This window comes from Bombus vancouverensis, chromosome 3 (genome assembly GCF_051014615.1).
Source record: "Bombus vancouverensis nearcticus chromosome 3, iyBomVanc1_principal, whole genome shotgun sequence".
Taxonomy (NCBI): domain Eukaryota; kingdom Metazoa; phylum Arthropoda; class Insecta; order Hymenoptera; family Apidae; genus Bombus; species Bombus vancouverensis.
In genome coordinates, this window is record NC_134913.1 from 1,841,998 (window position 1) to 1,863,864 (window position 21,867).

At 46.7% G+C, this 21,867-nt stretch overlaps 2 protein-coding genes across 9 annotated transcripts in view; both read left to right on the forward strand.

Moving 5' to 3' along the window:
* Positions 1–20,886, forward strand: part of bsk (mitogen-activated protein kinase dJNK) — a 59,555-nt gene extending 38,669 nt beyond the window's left edge. For 4 of the 8 annotated variants that reach the window (XM_076628012.1, XM_076628010.1, XM_033346974.2 and 1 more), the window contains 9 exons: positions 8,276–8,337; positions 9,893–10,337; positions 10,661–10,790; positions 10,946–11,143; positions 11,242–11,376; positions 11,595–11,724; positions 11,805–11,963; positions 12,054–12,178; positions 12,441–20,886. In XM_076628012.1, coding sequence (XP_076484127.1) covers positions 8,276–8,337; positions 9,893–10,337; positions 10,661–10,790; positions 10,946–11,143; positions 11,242–11,376; positions 11,595–11,724; positions 11,805–11,963; positions 12,054–12,178; positions 12,441–12,593 — 1,537 coding nt within the window. In that variant the 3' untranslated portion in view covers positions 12,594–20,886. Of the gene's footprint in view, positions 1–4,276; positions 4,500–5,633; positions 5,768–8,275; positions 8,338–9,587; positions 9,778–9,892; positions 10,338–10,660; positions 10,791–10,945; positions 11,144–11,241; positions 11,377–11,594; positions 11,725–11,804; positions 11,964–12,053; positions 12,179–12,440 lie in introns of those variants that run through there. The other 4 variants (XM_076628013.1, XM_076628014.1, XM_076628015.1 and 1 more) reach the window with 4 other exon arrangements.
* A 148-nt stretch (positions 20,887–21,034) lies between these two features.
* Positions 21,035–21,856, forward strand: LOC117164173 (sperm flagellar protein 2). The gene has a single exon (XM_076628021.1). It carries the CDS (start codon positions 21,239–21,241, stop codon positions 21,854–21,856), a length of 618 nt encoding a protein of 205 aa, XP_076484136.1. The 5' UTR covers positions 21,035–21,238.
* The last annotated feature ends 11 nt before the right edge of the window (positions 21,857–21,867 follow it).

The following is a 21,867-nucleotide window of genomic DNA, read 5'->3' on the forward strand; positions in this document are numbered from 1 at the left end:
CGAGCTAATCGGGATGCGACGTCTGCTCGATCGTTTATTCTCTCTATCTCTTATTAGCGAAAACAAAGAAAAAGTTTAGTCAATTAGTATGGCGCAGGATCGAGAAAGTTTCTCGTTGAATCGTTGTAAAACGACACCGCGCGGATGAGCGACGACGTTACCACCGTGGTTGGACCGTCGTTTAAGAAGAGACGAAACAAAGGCGCCACTGGCAGCAGCGAATAGGTATCGAAATTCGATAGGGAAAACGAAGAACGATGGTTTTGCGAGCAGAGGCTGGCTCGTAAGCAGGTGGTTTCGTCGACGTCGTCGCGCAACCTGCCCATCGGCAAAATCTCTAAAACGAGCTGTCGAGTTCTGCCGATAGTGCGAGTCTGTCCGCCGAATATCGGCTTTTCGTTACCGAATGCATTTAACAGAAAGGCGAGTCGGAGGGAGGAAAGGAAAGTCGACGACGAGATGTAGAATAGAGAGGTTGTTAGCGCGCTTCTTGGATGGGTTATCGCGACGCTAGTCTTGCAAGTACCGAAAGGAAACGAGAGGAAAGTTTATAGTCGCGATAGCAGTCGCTCGGTCGACAATCTCGTAGCTTTCCGCTCCCTTCGTTTCTTCGACAAAAATTTGCATTTTAAATCAAAGGGGATGCACTCGAGACTTTTAACGATGTCACTGCTCGTCTAAATTCCCAAGTATTTCCAGTGCACCGTTCTCTGCGATTCTACCCTTCCGCGACAATTCGCCTACGCGTTTCGCTTCCTTCTACGTGGATTGTGTTCAGCGTTTAAAAGCAGCCGTATCGAACCGTAAGGAAAGGCACGCGAGTGGACTGAAAGTCAGCTGAGCCAGGATCGATGTTCGAGAAGCATCGCGTGCCGGCCAACCGTTTCAACTCGTAGCGTTCTGGCTATCGTCGATCAAGCTCAGGTGTTCCTTTCGTAACGCCGAACATCGCTCGCAACGCGTGTTCCGACATTACAGTCACGATGATCGGTAGCCGATCGTTTGAAAGTTTTATCGGTCGAATAATTTTCATCGGTCGCTTCGCTAAAGCTTCCAACGAATCAAATTTCATCAATACGACAATGGTGTTTCGGTACAGCGATATCTCATTACCGTTCCTATGGAAAACGTTCAAATACTTTGGTGAGTTCGTGCAAATTGAATTTGGCATAACTTTCCTGTTTATACGTTAGCCATTGTACGGTTCTCTTCGTCGCGATGCACCGTGTACGAATTCGCATAGTAGGTCGCGTTTCAAGCACCGTAGAACACAAACTTCCACAGAGTTCCATAGGCTTAACTAAAAGTTTTGTCGACAGGAAGACATCTCCGAATTGTGTGTATTTGGTGCAATTGAGAGCGACTGGATTACTTTTGCGCAATTAGAGAACGCAGCCTATAATCGAACGGCGCGTCGCGTTTCGTCGGTAGAAAAGTTTCCACGGGTTGCCGTTGCCATCGCGTCGCGACGGTTCCGCTCCTCGTTCGCTGGCACAGACTCGAGCCGGTGCCTCGAGTCATTTTCATCGTATACGCTAGAGTGCCGGTATAAGGGAGAAAAGGGAATGGTTTGTTCGGCTGAAAAGACCGACTCGGCAGGAGTAGGAGGGAAGAGGCGGAAACTATGGTGGAGAGATCATCCTAGATTCCGGAAGGGACGGGTAGAGAGCAAACGAGACGAACAGCCGGCAAGAACGGAAGCTTTGATGCGAATAACCAAGAGCTCTCCGTGCCAGCTGCGCGAGTAATCGAGGCCTCTTTCTACGATGCACACGCGTTGGACGAATTAAAACGAAAATATAGTAATCTTCGGTTAGTAAATGCGACTTTGGTGTTCGGGTTCGCTACGTTACTCTTATCGAGAAAGGTACTTACTTACTCGCCATTCTAAGAATTATCGCCTATCGTCTCTCTTGGACTCGCTCGGTTTTTAAATGCGTCGAGGACGAGAGAAACATCGAGCGCGAATAAAACGAAGAGTCTGATCGTTCTTGTTTAATCGTAAGTATGTAAGAAAACATGATCGTGTTTGGTATCATTTTGGTAACTGAGTTATCGTCGATCGCGGGTTACGGATAGCGCTCCGTGGTAGCAGATCGAAAAGTCTATGAGGATAGTTCTGCGTCCATCGCGAAGGGCGAGAATGCGTTTATTAGCCGAGAATTACCGAATTTCGTTGAATTTTCCATAGACAGCAATTTCATAGGGTCGTTTAACGACAGGGATCAATTTGCCAGTCATTCGAGCGGCGTAGTACAACGCCGATGAAACCGAAACGAGATTGATAGATACGCGCGAAGGGGTGCGAAACAATGCGGCTGTCCGTTGGAAGCCTAGCGGTGCGACGAGGTACGAGAACTCGGCTATCGTAACCGTACCGTCGCGTCGTCGCGTCGCTCCGTTGCGAACGCGGTCGTGCATGCGACTCAACCAACCACGAATACGCAACCGGTTCGTTGCATAAATATCGTTCGGTTCATCTACAAGGCGCGTCCATCCCTCGCCGGCTGGTAAACGCATTGATTTATCGTTCCATCGTTAACTATGCGAACGCCACACGTTGACGTTCACGCTCGTAAATCCGCAACGGCCTCCATCGTGTTTTTCTCGGCTTTTCCATATGTTGCATCGCATCGGGGTAAAGAAAACGTCCGTCTTTTCCTTCTTATTTGCCCGCTCCTTCTTCTTCCATTTTCATACCTTAGCTTCTTATTTTTTGGCTAGAAAGAGAAATCTATTTGACGTTGAAATAGGCAGAGTCGCAACGCCCTAGTAAATTTTTTCCCAAAGAGGTCGACTCCATTTTCGAGGAAACGAAAGGGACTGTTGGGAGAAAAGCACTTTGTCGTTGGACGGCGGCGACCTATCGACAGAAAGAGAAACGTGACGCCTGGCAAATTGACGGGTCGTCGGATTCGCGAAATCCTCCGGAGAACCGTTCCACGTGATCGACGTAATGCTCGTCGCGTACCCGAGCTCCTTCGATCGAAAGAAGGACCGAGTAGGGAGATGCGAGGTCGAAAATAAGAAGACAGAATGTCGACGGCTTGAAATAGGTCAGTCTATAATACCATCGGTGTCTTTTCGTTTAGAGGCTTCGTAATTCGTCAGGCCGTGATCGAGACGATTGTCAGCAAAAAGATTCTTACGAACGTCTTAGATACGAACGTCTAGACGCGTAGCTTTCGTCTGACGTTTATAGAAAATCCTACCTTTAGCCGACTGCCGTTTCAAGGTCTAGACGAGATGTTCTTTTTGCGAAGAGGAACGCATGTCCTTTAAATAGATTCGAATCTATCGGTAACGGTTGGGGCCGCGGTCGTTGTCGTTTCGTATAGGAGACGTCTCGCGTCTATCGCTTTCCCGAGCTATCTTTAAAATACAGCGACGGAGATTCGCGTCTCCGGCGGTCTCGGTTTGCGACAACGAAGTCGTCTCGGTGTCAAAAAACCGTCGGTAGTCACCGATCGAGTGACGCGGAGCGAGAAAAGTGCGGACGGGTCGAAACGAGACGAGAGGAGGCAAAGCGACATTGCTCGAATGCGAGCACGCAGCAGAGAAAGACGTTCAACGGCGGCATTTATTTTCGGCCAATTAACGGCATTCCTCGACGGTGGCATCTCCTCGTTGCATAACTCGTCGGGGAACGACGCGACGCGACGGGACGAGCGAAAGAAATGGCCGCGAACCGAGAACAACGGAACTGGCTGGGCAAAAGGAGCGGAGAAAAGCAGACGAGGCGAAGACGCGACGACACGCGACACCCGAGGCTTTCCTCGTTTTCCGCCGCGATACGTTCTTCGTCTTCGCAACCTCTCAATTTGGAACTTCTCACAAGGAATCTTAGTTTTCTTTCTTTCGTATCTTTCGGCGATTTCGCCATCGAAACTGAGACGCATCGAAAAAGTTGCTTTTACCATTAATCGTGCGTTTCTCGCACGGGCACAGCACGAGATTAGACTTTTAAATTTCCCCAGCAAAGCGTTATTCTCGTCGAGACCATGCGATGTTTTACTATCGTATCGACGGAATGCGCCGAATGGCAGGCAAAGGAACACTGTCGTCTTAACGGTGTCGACGACAAGATTCGAGCTGGAAAGCGTAGGCGCTGTAACGAAGACGAATGAAGGAAACGCAAATTACTGTCTTTCACCTATCCGTACGTGTATAACACCTTGGTAATCGACAAAACTCCTTTGTTATCGATATTCGCTAACCCCTGTCAATTTTACTGGAAAGATGCAAAGTATCGAAAGTTTTGAATTGTCCTAATTCCGATGGCCAAGGAGGGATGGTTAGGATTGATCGGGTCGCGGTCACGAGGTCCGATAATCGGTGCCCTCGTGACGCAACGCACGCTCTTCCAAGCACAAACTGCATTGCGAGTCCTCGAACGAGAAAAAAATATAGACGAGTGGAGCGAGTGTCTGTTGGGGTGGCGAATCGAAAATCTGTTCCAGTCGGAAGTATCGACTGTGTGACAAACGAGTGTGATATTCGTAAGTATTGGGATACTTGATAAGTCTAAATAATTAGGTTAAATCTAAAGTTAAACAACCCCTTGAATTATTATTTCGTTTGAAACTTTAGACTATAAAGTGTGTTAGATACCGTAATAAAAAGTTTATCGGTTGTATATCGTGAAACTGATTAGGGTTCGTGTTCGTTAACTCGGACAACGTCCGAGATTCGCTGAGAAGTCACGGAAACTGAAATAGTTGCTACAAAGTCGAAAACGTCGGACTGTAAATACGCAAGCGCGACAAGAGCATCTGTATGGCCTTTCGTTTGGAGTTTTCGTTTCTGGACTAACTGGCCACTATAGTTTCCGCGGAAACATGCACTCTCCTGTGTTCGTTTTTACTTTCGTTCGGCCCGTCCGTCCATCTATTCGAGGTTCACCCAGCATTTCGATCTGCCGTCGGCCGTTTACTCGCGGGCTCTCGAAATTTCGGTCAACGAACTTTCGAATTCCTTGGCGCGTTTCCCTTCTGTCGCGTTGGCAGTTCTAGGCAATCAGCCTCGTTCGTCGTTGGTAATTATCGGTGGCACGCGAGGAGGTGAGACGTTTCGCGGCCGATTCGGAATACCAATCGAAATTAATTACCGTGACGAGCTGCACGATCAAATTAACCTTCGATAACGAAGCACTGCGCCGCGGCACGACCCGGGTCTATGCCCGATCGAGATTCAACCCCCTGCTTCGCTCTCATTCGCTCGAGTCCAGTCGATCCGCGGTTGTGTCACAGCTGGAGAGAATCGCGGTACAAACATGCCACGGACAAGCGATACTTTTTTTTTATCGCCGGGCTTTCGTATATTCCGGATTTGTCATTCGTATTTCTGCCCCTCGGTAGATAATATCGATGGTCGTTGGTCGGAGTTATCGAGGGCGTGAGACCCCTTGCGTCCTTTGGCGACGTTTCGTTCCCTATCTCTTAGCTCGTACATCACCTCTGACAACTAAAACCGGTATTTACGGCCGAGTCCTTGGATCCCCTATGCTTATGCTTTTGGTTCGCTTACGATTCGCTTGGCAGGAAAATCCTTCTTTAAAATTTTCATCGTTCTTGACTTTTTCTTTCTTCGTTCGTGGCAAAATCTCTAGCACCAGTTTGCTTCGCTTCGCGACCGAGTGCGGTATTGCGATGGGCGGAGTTGAAATTTATCGCGAGGAACTTTTTACCCGACAAATGTTAGAAGTGGTGGAAATCGTTCGAGCGATGCGGAGAAAATCATTTTTGCATGCGAATTACGTCAAATCGAGGTAATTTATTATTTTGACGCGGAGTAAGTATCTGGGTGAACAACTTTTTTTAGCAAGAAAATATATATTTTGAAAACATCTTTTAATGGAATTGCCAATTTTCACTGAAAACTCGTTATTACAATTATTTATTTAATTACAATTATGCAAGGTTGATTTTGTATTTCGTAAATCCCGTTTTTTTCTGCACGACGATCTCCCCTGGAAATTATATCACACGTCGAACGTGTGCACCAGACATTTTCCTGGTTCGATGTTTAATTATTTTTCGACAGCTCTTGGATGTCCCGACCTTTCGTTTCAGAAAGGTTCGCCATTTGCTCTCTCTGATAAGCAGTCGGCGTGCGGCACAGAGGCTGGCTCGCGATATCGTGCGCGTCGATCTTTCTCTCATCTTCCCGGCAATGCCAGCTTTGAAGGGTTTCTTCCTCCGCGCTGACTCGTCGATAGAGCGCGACGCGACGCCGAACAATCGATGGGACGATGGTTGTAAAGTCGGCCATCGGGGAGGATGCTGGCGCGCGAACGTTGAACGAGGGAATTGGATTCGCTCGGAATTTCGAGGCGTTAAACCGTACGAAGGGAGAAGACACGCTTCGAAGCAATTACAGGCGGTTGAATCGACGCCGCGAAATTTAATCCGGGGCTCACCGATTTCCAGGGGATCGATATAAAAAGTCGGCCGACGAGGTGGTAGCCTCGTTCTCGAGATATCTGCCGATGTCGGGATACGGCGCAATTACGCAAATGAATTCAAACGGTAACGAATCCGGCATTCTCGAAAGAATTAAACGACGATGATTTTCTGAGTCGGTGCAATTACTTTGGCCGCGGATAAAGGGAAATGGGAATACGAGGGCGACGCGAGAGGGAAAACGGTGGGCGAGAGCGCGAGCGCGACCCACCGAAAACACCAGCACCGTCCTCTGGGAAATACGTCTTGCTTCGCCGGTGGCGAGAAAATTTAATATCCGAATCGACGTTCGCGGTTGCTGCTGTGCACTGTGTACACTATGCGCGGTTGACGTCGTCTTTGCTCGACGAAACTCGAAACGATCCGGTCCGAGTATCGACGGATGCGCGCCACTCTTCTCCGCTTCGTTGTCCTGTTTCTTTCCTCTTGCCTGCTACCATCTGTCGTAGTAAATACCTAGAGTCTTCTACTAGACGATTCTGTTACCGGGCGTTCCGCGAGTTAGCTTCCGCGCGACGTAACTCCTTTTTCTTCGATGGAAATTCGTTTATCGTCAGTAACAAATATCGCGCAGATGGTAGATTTTGGCTCGAGATCACAGAAAGTTCGAGATATGCGCGATATAGATGGTGCGTACGTGGCTTATCTTATTTAAAGAAAGGAAACTGCTGCGTGTCTTGTAATTCGATAATTGGCGATTCTGCTCGAGATGCTACTTATATTTTTTGCCAATCTTGCTTGACGTTTCGAAAGAAACGTTGGAGCACAATTACTCTAGTGTGGCCTAAAGAAAATTGACGATCGTCGATTTTTTCTTTCTCTGCCGGAGATCAAGGTGTCATTCCGTAACGACGTTACTCCAGAGTAAATTACTTTCTGCGGCGAAAAAGACGTCGCTTCCGGCTATTGGCGACGCTAGAAACGGAACAACGGTCGACACGATTAGGACGTCGTTAAGTACGTTAATACGGTAATACGGTATACTCGATTGCCATTCCTTGTTACGTGTATCTCACTGGCAATCTCTTGGCAACGACGAAAATGAAGTTTCCCACGGTAATTTGTCCGACGTTCAGCTACACCGATGTTTCGTTTCCTCGTTCTCGCAGTTGGCACGACACTGAGACAAGAATTGTTTTTCCCTTATGGTCGTGACGACGAAAGATGGCTGGTAAGTGGGTGGAAAGCAAGGTGAAACGGTACAAGAAAGTGAGGAATTTCGAATTTACTTTCAAACGTTTCTCGTTTACGACAGAATTGCTGGAATTCTGTTCGCGAGCTCCAATATGGATTAGATACGATGCTATTTCTATCGACGAATACATAACTTTGGTCAATGTGGACTCGGCATTAACGCACCTAGCCGATCTATTCCTTCCGATTGCATTTCGCGCTATCGACCTGCCTATGTTGCACGTTCTAGTATGCATCGGTGTCCGCAAGAATGTCCGTCCCAACGATATCGACGAGAAAGCACTGGCAATACATTGGCAAAATCCAGCCCTCGAATCGATATTGGACGACGCTCGACGCGATTCCTCGTTGTCGAGAGAATTATTGGTTTTCGTTCTACCGTTTTTCCAGCATCGCAAAACGACATAATGTCGGCGATTCGTCTAGATTTACTAGATCTGTGTCCACGAAACACGCGATCTTGTTTGTGTAAAGTTGCGTTGAAAAATCCAAACGTATGAACGTTACGTTACGTCACGGCGACTTGAACTTTTCCTCGACAAAATTCCTCGTCGTTGTGGAAATCGCTTCGACTCGCGTTTAAACATACATTTACGTTGCCTTTTCTATTTTGATTGCAGATCTCGCCCGCTTCAGATTCAGTCGTTCGTCATCGAGCGTTCACAATGGCCGTTCGTTTATGGTAAGTTTTCGACGACGAGTCAGAACATGGTCGTTTTTCATAATGTTTCGCCGTGTTGCCAGTCTCGTTTCTGACTAGCCTGCACTGTTTTTTAAACAAACGAAAAATTTGACGACGACCGTTTCTGATGCGAACCCCTTGATTCTCCGATTCTGATCGAAATCCACGAGAAACCGTTTCGAAACATTATCTCGAAGGGACCTAAAATCATAATTATCCGCGCAGGATCTCGACCAAGCCTCTTCGGTTTAAATCCTTAAATCCTTCTTATCCGATGAATTATGCCGACGTTAAAACGGTCTAACGAATTTCGCCGAGCTGTGGTCGAGCGAACGCGTGCACGTACGCGTTGGAGACGATCCAAGGTGGTAGCGAGCAAAGGAATGTCGTGCCTTCGGCGATAAGAACAAGGAAAAGAGAAAAAAAAGAGAGAAGCAGTGGTCGTTAACTCTTCGAGACATCAGGACTTCGATACTCCGACTATGCTGCTGAACTTTTCGAAACATCTCGAGCAGAGACACGTATTCTCCACGTTGCCGAGATCGAAATTTCATATCTCGAATCCACCATTTTTCCTCAAATACCCATGAAATTTCATCTCGATCTACCGACGTGGATTCGGACAATCCAATTCTCCTCGCTGTAAGTCCAGACAGACGAGTGGCCCGAGTCGCGTAACTATCTTGGCGCGAGTTTCGAACGATATACGCACGAACTTTCGCGTAATTGCGTAATTGGTAGCAGGTGTCGAGCGAAAGATTCGAGCAGCGAACATGGCCGTCAGTGAAGAGAATTCGAACGAGGAGCCGAGGGGTGGGTAAGAGGAGGAAGCGACACGAGGCGAAAACTCGAAGGGAAGTGAAAAGATAGCGGAGTTGCGGTTCTACGAAACCGGTGTCGGTGTCAGAGTCGGCATTCGCGTCTGCGTCTGCGACGATCTCTATAAATAATTGGGGGAATCCCGCGGTAGCAGAAGAAATTGCCGTATTCCACGACAAACGTGGTACACTGTCGTCGAATATTTGCACGACTTCCTCCCCTTCGCCTCGTCTTCCTCTAATTTTGGCCGGCAAACCGTCGAAAACTCTTCGACCAGCGGACGCTCGTCTTCTTTTTCTTTCGCGACCGAGAACGTCTGCCCGACTTTGCTCCAATTTCTATTTTCGACCGAGACGTTGAAACTTTCGAGGTAGATACGTTCGCGATCCGACGCCGACCGATTCGACGAGAATCGAAACGCGCGTCGTTCGGGGCCTGTCTTTGTCATGGTCGTTGTTGGCTGTCCACCTATCAGGCTATTAGCGTTGAAAGATATTCGTTTTCGTCCTGGCGATATTTCGTTCGAAGACCAACCACGATTGACCAAACGTTTACAAATGAGAAGCACCCGGTCTGTCGATAAATTCGTAAATTCTAAGGATCAACGATTCATTGCGAGGGGTACAGTTAGTTACATAAATATTGAAAAAACGCCCGTTATATTTTGATTACATGAAACCGACAGAACATTTTCCCAAACTAATAGAGCAACGTCTACCTATGTTCTATGTCGTAGACGAATCCAGCGCGTATAAGAAGCGAGCAAAGCGACGGAGCGGCAGCGGTGTCGTCCGGAAGCGAAGGCCGGAGAAGAAGCGGCGAGAGCGTGCCAGTGCCGGTGCCGGTATCGGTGCCGGTGCTCGTGCCTCTCGACGGACCGAGGAAACAGGGACGAGAGACTACGTTTCCTTTCTGCCAGGTGCGCTCGTATCCCCATCCAAAGTGGCTAAGAGCGTAAGTCCTCATCGAGTGCACCAGGAGTGCTCGAGCGGAGGGGAGGTGCAGGTACAGGTGCAGCAGGAGAGACGAGCACCGAGGCGCATGCCTTACCTGGGGCCTGATATGACAACCCGGCTATCCGCCATGTTTTACACGGTTGAAGTCGGGGACACCAGATTCACCATTCTCAAGCGGTATCAAAACCTGAAGCCAATCGGTTCCGGGGCACAGGGGATCGTTTGGTAAGTGATGGCGATTGTCGTGCAAATCATCGACCATGTGTCGAAGCTTCAATAATTTTAATTAAACTTGAAGTCGTAAGTAAAGTAAGCGCAGGATTTCCTGCCGCTTTCCCACAATTTTGACTGATTTTAAGAGAAACCGACGACGCACGCGAAGAAAGCAGTACGATGACCGAGTGGCTAGCACTCAGCCCTTCCATGGTTTCGTTTACATAATTGAAACGCGATTAGAATTGCCGTACGAGTGGAAGGTGTGCAGGGTCGTCGACGACTCGCCATCGATCGATGAATCTCTAATTATTATTTGCGCGCGTTTGTTGCAGCGCGGCGTACGACACGGTGACCGCGCAAAATGTCGCGATCAAGAAACTCTCCAGACCTTTTCAGAACGTGACGCACGCGAAGAGAGCGTACAGGGAATTCAAGCTTATGAAGCTGGTCAATCATAAGAACGTAAGTATATATTTTCGTCGTATCGGATGTACAGCCACGTTGATAAGTATTGGAAGACGCTCAAGTGCGAGAGGACCCAGATATTTCAGCCGATACTTAGAAACGGGAGCGTACGCTACCTTGATTCGAATTTCTGGTTATTCTCTATTCGACAGATAATCGGTTTGTTGAACGCGTTCACGCCGCAACGGTCGTTGGACGAGTTTCAAGACGTGTACTTGGTGATGGAGCTTATGGACGCGAACCTGTGCCAGGTGATTCAGATGGATCTGGATCACGAGCGTATGTCCTACCTGCTTTATCAGATGCTGTGCGGCATCAAGCACTTACACTCGGCCGGTATCATTCACAGGGTAAGTCGCGAGTGGAGATTCGATTATTTTCGGTCACGACCAGATTTACGAGTTGTCAAGCCTTTTTTTTGCGCCTCCTATTCGTTGGTTACGCGTAGGATTTGAAGCCGAGCAATATCGTGGTAAAGGCAGACTGTACGCTGAAAATTCTCGACTTTGGCCTGGCTAGGACCGCTGGGACAACCTTCATGATGACGCCGTACGTGGTGACGCGATACTACAGGGCGCCGGAGGTAAGGATAAGAAAAAGAACGCGAAACGCGAACTCGTAGCACGCATATCGGTATAGCGTTGGCGAATAGATCAGGATACAGATCATTTCTTATAACGTCGATTTCATCGATTCGTGTCGCGAGTCTCGATTTTCGCTACTAGAATCGCGCCAGTTTCCGCTCGTTTCTTTCTCGACACACCGTGTACACCGTGATCCGGACGATCTGTCGTCTCGCAGGTGATCCTCGGGATGGGATACAAGGAGAACGTGGACATTTGGTCGGTCGGATGCATAATGGGCGAAATGATTCGGGGCGGTGTGCTGTTTCCCGGCACGGATCACATCGACCAGTGGAACAAGATAATCGGTAGGTCGCCGTGATCGCTTGCCCGTCTTCCATCGAGGAACGTGCGCGCTTTAACACGCGCCCGCTGGACGTTTTTGCAGAGCAACTGGGAACGCCGGCGCAGGAATTCATGCAGCGGCTGCAGCCAACGGTCAGGAATTACGTTGAGAACAGGCCGCGGTATCCGGGATATCCGTTCGACAGGTTATTCCCGGACGTTCTGTTTCCATCGGACTCGTCGGAGCACAACCGATTGAAAGGTGAGCGATCGGAAAAGCTTCCGCTCGAAGCGGTTCATCCTTCGCTACGTTTCTTCCATGCCCGTTTTTTCTTCTCGTTCCGTGTTTCAGCCAGCCAAGCCAGGGATCTATTGTCGCGCATGCTCGTGATCGACCCCGAGCGACGCATCTCCGTCGACGATGCTTTGCTGCACAATTACATAAACGTGTGGTACGACGAGGGCGAAGTCAATGCCGTAAGTGTCGTCGATCCTTCGTTAATCTCGCAGTCTCGCTACCGCACTCGCCTCGCCTACATACGTACCTTCTTCTACTTCCGTATTATCCCTCGACCACGTTTTCACGTTTGTAAAGGGGGCGGGGTGAATGGTGACGGTGGTGGGAGAAAGAAGGAGAGTATCGATCGGCGACCGATTCGAGTCGCGTCTGTCGAGTGGTTCTTTCTTTCGAGAGAACGAGAAAGACGATGATCGAATGTTAGTTGGACGTTTGTTACAGCCTGCACCAGGCCCCTACGACCATAGCGTGGACGAGAGGGAACACACGGTGGACCAGTGGAAGGAGCTGATTTACCAGGAGGTGATGGAGTACGAGACGAGCCACAATCCGGCGACGGTGGCTCAAACGTCCGAGAGTGGTGATTCTCGGTAGACACGCAAGAACCTTACCACCTTTCGCGTCAGGGGCGCACCTAGACTGTCCGATCTATTATACGTACATATATATACACACGCGTGCGCGAACACCTACCCGCCCACGCACATACACGTACACAGGCCCACGACATATTACGACAGATGCGTGTGTATATGTATGCATGTATGTATGAATATATATACATATACATACATATACAAATATATATATATATATATATTTATATATATTCGTGGAAATGTAAAGAAAGGAAGCGACGATTAGGAACAGTTTCACGTCCATGGGAAAGACGTACGTTAAACGAAGAGCCGTTTTCGTTCGAGACGAAGAAGATCACGAAACGAATGAAACCAGGATAGAAAAGGAAAGTGCGAGAGAGAGAGAGAGAGTGTGTGTGCGTACGTGTGTGTGTGAGAGGACAAGAGCGAGAGCGAGCACGATCGAGCAGGAGTGTGTGCGAGAAGCAAGGAGAGAAAATGTGAGATGAAGCGAAAGGTAAAATGGTAAAGCGCTTATTTGCGAGGAAAGAGCGAAAAGGAAAGAAGATAGTCGGCAACAGAGAGAGAGAGAGAGAGAGAGAGAGAAAGAGAGAAATATGTCGTTCGCGCGGACGTACGAGGCATAACGAGCGCGCGTTTGCGAAAGCGTATATGCGATAGGAATCCCTGCAACAACCAAAGCATCGACGCGATTCGGAGGTCCGCCAACGAACGCGTTCACTCGACAAACAGGATACATATGTACCGCGCGACGTTCGTCGTTGTTCTCGCTCGGTCTTCTTGTTCCGCTTTCCGAGCGTATCTCCTTTGTGCGGGAAACGCGCATTCGTTCGCAACGAACGTTCTCCGCGATCGAGCTTACAATTAGTTGGAAAGCTTGCAACACACGCGTCGCCGATCGGTCCACAACTCTGGAATGTTCCGTTTTCCAAATCGACCTAATGCAACTGGTTTGTTGTATCCGGTCGCGTCTCACGCGGTCCGGTCGCGTCGCGAACCAAACCGAACGAGAGTTCTATGCTCCTTCGTCTTTTCCCGCTTGTTTCTTCCTCGTTGTCCATTTCACCTACCGCGCTTACTTTCTTCTTTCGCTCTTCTACGATCAGAAATCAGACAATTGGTTTAAACGAAAATATGCCGATGAAAACGATAAACTGCCGAAAAGATTTATCTTAGTTCGCGATCGTGCCGCGCATCTTTTCATTACTGCCATCGTATCGAACGAGCCGCTCTTTTTTCTCCCTGATCGCGCGCAATCGATTCGTCGACCCGTCGCGTTTGTTGCAGCGAACGTGCAACGAAACGCGATGACAACTGATTTTCTCCGGAGCAGTATCTTTGTACTCGCGTGTCTGCTAGATGGTCGAGGAAGACTCGTCGCGACGTTGGTTCGCGGCAATAACGATGCGTGGGTAACACGCGGATGGAACGCGATAAAAGCGTACTTGAATGATTCGAAGAAAGTGACGTACGATGAGAGAGTGATAGAGGGGGGGGGGGACAAGTAAGTAAGTCACATAGTCGATCGAAACGAATGCAATTTTCTACGTAATTCCAAAGCGTCCAAACTACAGGGTGTCGCTGAATACAAGAGCTCGAGCATTCCCTTTTCAAAATCCGAATTTCGATTTACCGTGATTACGCGTTTAATCGTCGAGCGAGAACATTGTGTGTATTTTTATATGCGATTCGAAATGCGTGCTTTTGTCTCATCGTTTTCGTGCGCTCGTACGCCACCGATATTTTATAACGCTAACTTTGTAAGATGGAAAGCCGAGAAAGAACACAAAGAGAAAGCGAAGGGATCCAGCGATACCTAAAATAAGCATCGTCGAGCACGACAAGGCCACAGTCGAATCCGTTTCTTCGAAAACTGAAAGTGCAATGTCGCGGCGATTGATCCTCGAGTTATCCGACGATGTTATCCGCGGTTATACTTGTCGATTGTATTTAGCTAGATAGTTCCTTAGGTAAAAACTCGTTTTCCTTGTGCAATCGTACGATCGTCGTGCCATTGCACGACGACGAATGCCGTCGCGATGACAATTAGAATATATATATATATATATATATACACATATATATGCATATATATATATATATACGACATATAATATATAAATCTCTCTATATATTATATTATATTATATTATATTATATTATATTATATTATATTATATTATATTATATTATATTATATTACATTATATTGTATTGTATTGTATTGTATTGTATTGTATTGTATTGTATTGTATTGTATTGTACTGTATTATTGTATTGTATTGCATTGTATTGTATACACGAAGAACACTATTCCGTAACTTCTGGAAAATTTCACTGTCGATGAACAAACGGCAATAATTGGCAAAGTTAAAGTTTCGACGATGATCGTTCGTGCGCGTACAAGGGGAATAAGCACGAACGACGTGTTCGTATCGTTCGTTTCGGCGTTCCTTCGTTTCTTGCTGGTTGCTGGAGGAACGGCGACGACGTCGACTTCGTTGTCGCCGTTGTCGTAGTCGCCAGGACGCAACCGCGGATTTTGTTTCTCGACCAAAAAGAACGCTCCGCCCAGCGACGTTATTTAACATTTCCGGTTATGCTTTAGGGAGAGGACTTACGAGCGTTGTTTGTTTCACGAGGAACGTACTAACTTTAGGGTTAAGCTCGAGTAAAGGGAATGCGCGTTATTCCAAAGCGACACGTTTCGTGGCAATATCTGTACAGTAGTCGAACCGAGATACGCGACTGAAATATTTTTATTTTTGACGACGACGACGACGACGACGACTATGATGATGACAGTGACCATGACGATGACAGAAACAGAGATAACGACTACTACTAAACTGGTGATTATTAATATTACAGTTAGTACTATTGATACTACCGCTACTACTACTAGTATAACTACTATTACTATTATTACTATTACTACCGCTCTATTACTACTGCTACTACTACTACTGCTGCTACTACTATCACTACTACTACTACTACTACTACTACTACTACTGCTACCACTACCACTACTACTACTACTACTACTACTACTACTACTACAACTACTACTACTACTACTACTACTGCTGCTGCTGCTGCTACTACTACTACTACTACTACTGCTACTACTACTACTACCACTACTACTACTACTACTACTACTACTACTACTACTACTACTACTACTGCTACTACTACTACTACTACTACTACTACTACTACTACTATTCCTATTATTTGTTTATTATTATTTTTATCATTATCCTATTATTATTATTATTATTATTATGATTATTATTATTATTATTATTATTATCATAAAAATGAATGTATTTATTACCGTTTATTGCGGGTCGAGTTATCGAGACGATCGAAAGGACAGTGAGTAATTGTAATGTAAACGTTGAATTTTTATTTTCCACGACGATAGTCATGTGAATATATTGCTACAGTCCGATCCAAATAATCAAGCTTTTGTAACACTAATTATAATAAAGTAACGGTGATACTGCTAATCGCGTGATTGTATCGCACACGGTAATTCGGATATGAAGCGTCGAGTGGCCACGTAGGTAGAAGAAATTTGCGTGTATCATATAAGTGAGATATAAGTACGCCAAAAATCTTTACAAATTCATACGGAATCGTTCGTTTTAGTTTTCGCTTCCTTTTTACTTCCTTGCGTATCTAGTGGCAAATCAGCGGCAAACAGCGGCGAAATCGTGGCGCTCCCTTCGTTCACGATGGGTATGCGCACGATCTTTCTCTCGCTCGAGGAGAAAATAACTATAAACAGCCGTACTCCCCGAGCGAGTTCTCGACGCTCGGTCTCTGTCGTCTGCGACGTTACCGGGACGGTTGACGAACGCGCGCAGACGCCAGAGAACGAGAAAATGTGGCGAGATGCTATTTTTCCACGCGTGTACGATGTCAAAGTCTCTTTCTTCGCACAGTGCGAACGCGCAGAAAGGAGTCGGTGAACCGTGATTCCTTGTAATTTCGTCCAGCTCCACGAGCCAAAAGCACAATATCTCGACGCTTTCGGGACACATCGAATTCGCTTCTGGCGAGCTTTCCTTCTTCCCATTCAAACGATATCACGCGAAACAGAGGGACGCGACACGGAAGCTCGGAAAAGCGGAAGTCAGAGGGAGAACCGAGAGAACGGCGGACCTCGAAAATCCTCTCACGAACGAACGTTAATACCGCGTGCGTATTTCCCTTTCCGATAGACTCGCGACTCGTACAACCGCGACCGGAATTTCTAAAGATTTTTGGGTATACGCTCTATATGTCGGAGGACTGACGGAAATAATTGCTGGCTGTAAGCCGGGAGGAATGTAGGATAGAGGAACGAGACCGCGACGACGTCCGCGAGAGAAAAGGAGAACAAGATTGCCAGGTCTCGAGGAAGCGCGGTCGCATCGACAGATATCGAGATCGCGCGATTTCCGGCGCTTCGAGGTTTTTCGTAGAATCGTAGACGCAGTTCGCACCTCCGAATCGATAGATACAACACTATTGTTTGTACCGAGTGCGTTTTTTCTTATTTCGTCCGTAGCCGGAACGAATTTAGCGGATAGTATCGATAACGATAACGCGCTCTAGGCATTACGATAATAACGATAGCAATAGCGATAGACGTAATAACGATAATGAAACGAGCGCTAGAGGAAAGAGAATACGCGATAATACAATAATTGTTACACGGTCATAGTAGATACGGATGGAAAGGGCTTTGCAATCCTTTCCGGAGAACACGTGTAAAACGACCTTGTCGACACGATTACTTTCAAAACAGATTTAAACATATAGCACGACAACCTCGTATACGATATTTGCACAACCAACCGATAGAAACTTGGAGCGACCTTAGAACGCGCAATATCGGTGACCGGAGACGACGAGAACGTAATTAAAGTTGAACTAATAAAGCAACAGCCGACAAAAGAAATTCGTAATAACGAATCACGATAATAACGATAACAATAATAATAATAATAATAATAATAATAATAGTAATAATAATAATAATTACAATAATATTAATAACGATTTACGGTAATCGACGTTTACTCTAGTATTAACTTTAACGCTAATACTATGGATAATGTTAATGTTAACGATACTACTAATAGTACTACTAATGGTAAAAGTAACAAAGAATAGTAATGCTAATAATAAGAGTAATAATAAAGAAGAACAAAATTGATAACGATAACAATAATAATATTATTAATAACAATAACGATAATCGTGTCCATTGCCTGTCGCAAAAGGAAAACGATGCATAGAATAACCGGGTACCTACAAAGTGACGTGCCTTTGAGACTCTTCGAAGCAAACGATCGGTTCGCCGTTAGCTTTCGACTTCCGTCCGTGGAACCCGGTTCCGCGGACGTGTCCGTATTGCGCGTTTCGAGGGAAACTCGACTCCTTCGGCAATCGCGATCGTGCTCGATCCTTTAGTCACCGCATCTGCGACACCTGGCAACGAATCTTCCGAGTTTCGAGTCGTGAACCCACTACCTAGATCGTAGATAGGCAACCGCCAGCGATTGCCAAGAAACGGAGAAAAAGTGAGAGAGAGAGAGAGAGAGAGCGAAAGCGAGTGTGTGCGCGTGTACGAGAGGTAGGAAGAGAACAAGGACCCGGGATTGTAACGATAAGAAAATAATAGTCGACGATAACTAGCGGTCGGGTAATGAGCGAATTAACGATAATCCTTTTCTTAGCGCGGTAGAGCAGGCATAATAGAGAAGCGACGAATATTTTGAAACGATTTAATCGTCGGCCAGTTTAGGGGAAGGGAAAGAGGAAATAAATGAAGCAAAATAACAATGTCCATGTTGCTAAATATTAGCGGTGAAGTAGTTTGCGTATAGCGACGTGTTAGTTTAAAATTAGTGCGTAGTGCGAGTGAAACAGATGGGATGAAATGGAGGAGCACCGAGAGGGTGGAAAAGGAAGCGAGAGCTTGAGTGAACGCGAAAGAGAACACGAGCGAAAATTATCGCGTGGTTACGCGTTTATATATATATATATATATGTAGAGTGGTAAAATCGAGAGTATCACACGTACGTCAAACATACACAAACAAATGGACAGGCGTGTTGTAAAACGCGGAGGGCAAGAATAAATGCAAGAGCGAGAGCAAGAGGAAGGCTGGATCTGAGAAACGCAAAGGGTAGTAGCGGAAAGGAGGAAGAAACAAACGAAGACGAAAGAAGCTAGATACGCAGATACACGCGAGAAACACACGAAGCATAGTAGACACGTAGATTACAGTTAGGAGATAGAATTTTAGGTGAAGTTATCGAGCCCGTTCCTTCCTATTAGATATGGTAGCGTTAGAGATGCCCGGCACGCCTCGAAACGAGGACACGTGGTCTGCACCTACCGACTTGGTGGAAAAGAGCTTCGCTCCAACGGCGTTTCTTTTGTTTCTCATCGAAGAAGAAGAAGAAGAAGAAGAAGAAGAAGAAGAAAGAGAAGAAAGGAAAGAGGAGCGTTAGACAACGGCCGCTTGTTACTTCCTCGAGCCGTTCGTTCTTCTCGATGCATTCCATGCTGCGTTTCGTTCGCGACTTTTCCCAATGGATCTTTCTCACGAAGATCGACTTTCCCAGCAATAAAAGGAAACAGAGAGAGGGAGAGAGAGAGAGAGAGAGAGAATAGGCAAAACACAGGATAGAAACGCGTTCGAATGGCACGCATGTAGGGTAGCGACATCGACGCGACGAGCGCGGAAAAAGAAAAAATTGGTTTTGTAATTCGCGGAAGCGAATAATCGCAGCAAGGCTAGGCCGCACAAGGAAAGAACAGCGAAAAACGCGAGATAGAGAAGAAGGGAGTCAACGAAACGGTAAATGGTAAACAGGGAGAGAAAGAGAGAGAGAGAGAGAGAGGGAGAGAAAGAGAGTGTGTGAGAGTACCGTATCCATTGTAGTCGCGCGTAAATTATTATAAATATGAAAACATTAATATTATCACCGAGCATATTGTATACCTCTTCTGTACATACAGCTGAACGGCACCAACAATAACGAGTTACGATTTATCGTAGCCACGATGGGAAACGGCGAACGTCAGATCGATGTTGCGTATTGTCTTTTTTGCGTGGCGAGCAATCGAAGCGAGTATGGTCGTAATGTAATTATATTACCGCTGCGGTACGATGTAACTGCATGATCGACGGCACCGTATACATATACATATACATATACATATACATGTATATAAATATATATATGTATATATATGGTATATATAGTATATATATATAGTATATATATACATATTATAAATACATTTCGTAGAAGGAGGATCGCGATGGCGAGCGATGATTTTCTATTATTGCTATAATTATTACCATTACCGTGATTACGGTTTCTTACGATGATCGCTGCGACGACGACGACGACGATTAGTACTTACGCGGATGAGTGTGTTACGAGAGAGTGGCAGGGTAACCGTAACTGCGAGTGCTGTGTACGGAAAAGTTGAGAGAAAGAACGAAAAAGCGTGTATCGTTGGCGTGCTCGTCGGACGAGTGTCGCGGGGCAGGGAAGAAGGATGTATCCGTCGAGCAGCAGCGTTGTGGACCTTATTTGTAGGTGTAGACTAACGCGAGCAACAAGGGGTTCCTAAATGTTGTCCGGACGATTCGCCGACATCCGAGGGAGAGCGTACGGGCGAGGATTCTCGAGCCGATCAGAGATCGAAGCTAAACGAAAGAGAAAGCGAAAGAAAAAGCACGGGAAGACGTAGGCAGACAGAAAGTAAAAGAGAAGAGAATCGGCGCTCGTACGCGTCCTGGCGATGCATCGCGTCGGCTTCGCACAGCCGTCTTGAATGAATATCGATCGCAACGATCGGCCGAGAAAGCCGACACTTTTTCGCTGATATTTCTTTTTTCACGCACCGACGATGGACCCCCGATTTTTAGTCCCGCAAGCGAATAGGCGAACGACAAAGAGGCAACGCGATCGAGCCCCAGCGTTCATTCTCCGTTTATTTATCGTTTATTTAACGTTTATTACCGTCGAGAAAACGGAACTTCCCCCGATGAAGTTCGAAGCCACGTTTCTAGGCGTAAACGATCATCCTGTGGTTATTTCTTGGCAGAACCGAACCAATGCTCAAACGCTGTTGGTTTAAAGTGAATAAAAAAAAAGCTGAGAAACCAAGATTTTCTTTACCCGTCTGTACCTATAGGCCTGTAACACGTCGTGTATGTGCAGTGGAGTATAAAGGGAATAATAAAGAGTACACACTTTTTATATGCACGGTTTTTAACTCTTCTCGCTTCACCGTCTTCCATTCGATTTTTACGAATGTCCTAGAAATTCAAATATAATTTCATGGTATGCTACGGCGTCTGTATATTCCACGACGAAGGTAAGGAATGCGTCGTCCACGTTGCCACGTACAAAACGAACGACATACGAATCGATCGAACGATCGGTGGCAAGCTTCAGACGCGGCCAAATATTCGCGACAAATATTCGGAAAATGACGAAGACGAGCGAACCGATATTTCGACTTGGTAGGACAGGAGGAACAACGAGTTGGTCGTAAGACCTCCGACATATAGACAACGACATACGCTTGAATCAATCGCAAGATATTCGACGATGGGTGACATTCTACGAAACTGGATACAAGCGAGGCTAGGAATCTTGATCGATCTGACACCCGAGGTGTTTGGTTACTACACCAGGGACGGCTCGCTTCTCGCACAGATTCTGCACAGCTACGACATAATAAACCGCGATCAGTTGGACACGATCGTCGTTACCCAAGATCCTGCTCTCTGCAGAGTAAATCTGAAGCACTTGAAGTTTTGGTTGCGATTCGTGGGAATCGATAGCGACGATGAAAGCATCGAAGAAATTTCCTGCGGCAAAGGTACCACGTCGATGCGCTTGTTCTACAGGCTGTACCTGTGCCTGGAAACCAAGGACAGGTTGCACTTTATCACACTGCAAAAAGAGAGGGAAAAATTCGTACCCACGTCGAAGAAGTTCGAAGTGACGAAAGTCTGCGAGGACCCTCCACCGTATCAACCGATGGAACACCCTTTGTCGAAGAAGTTGGCGAAGGGAAAGGACGTCGTTGACTGGCATCGTACCAACTTCCCAATCATACTAGCAAAGTTTCAAAAAGAACGAGAGAAGTTGATGGCTGTTCCCACGTCGTACACCGTGGCGCAACCCAGCGTAGAGCAGTGGCCAGCCGAGGTATCTATGTAAGTATTCTTGGT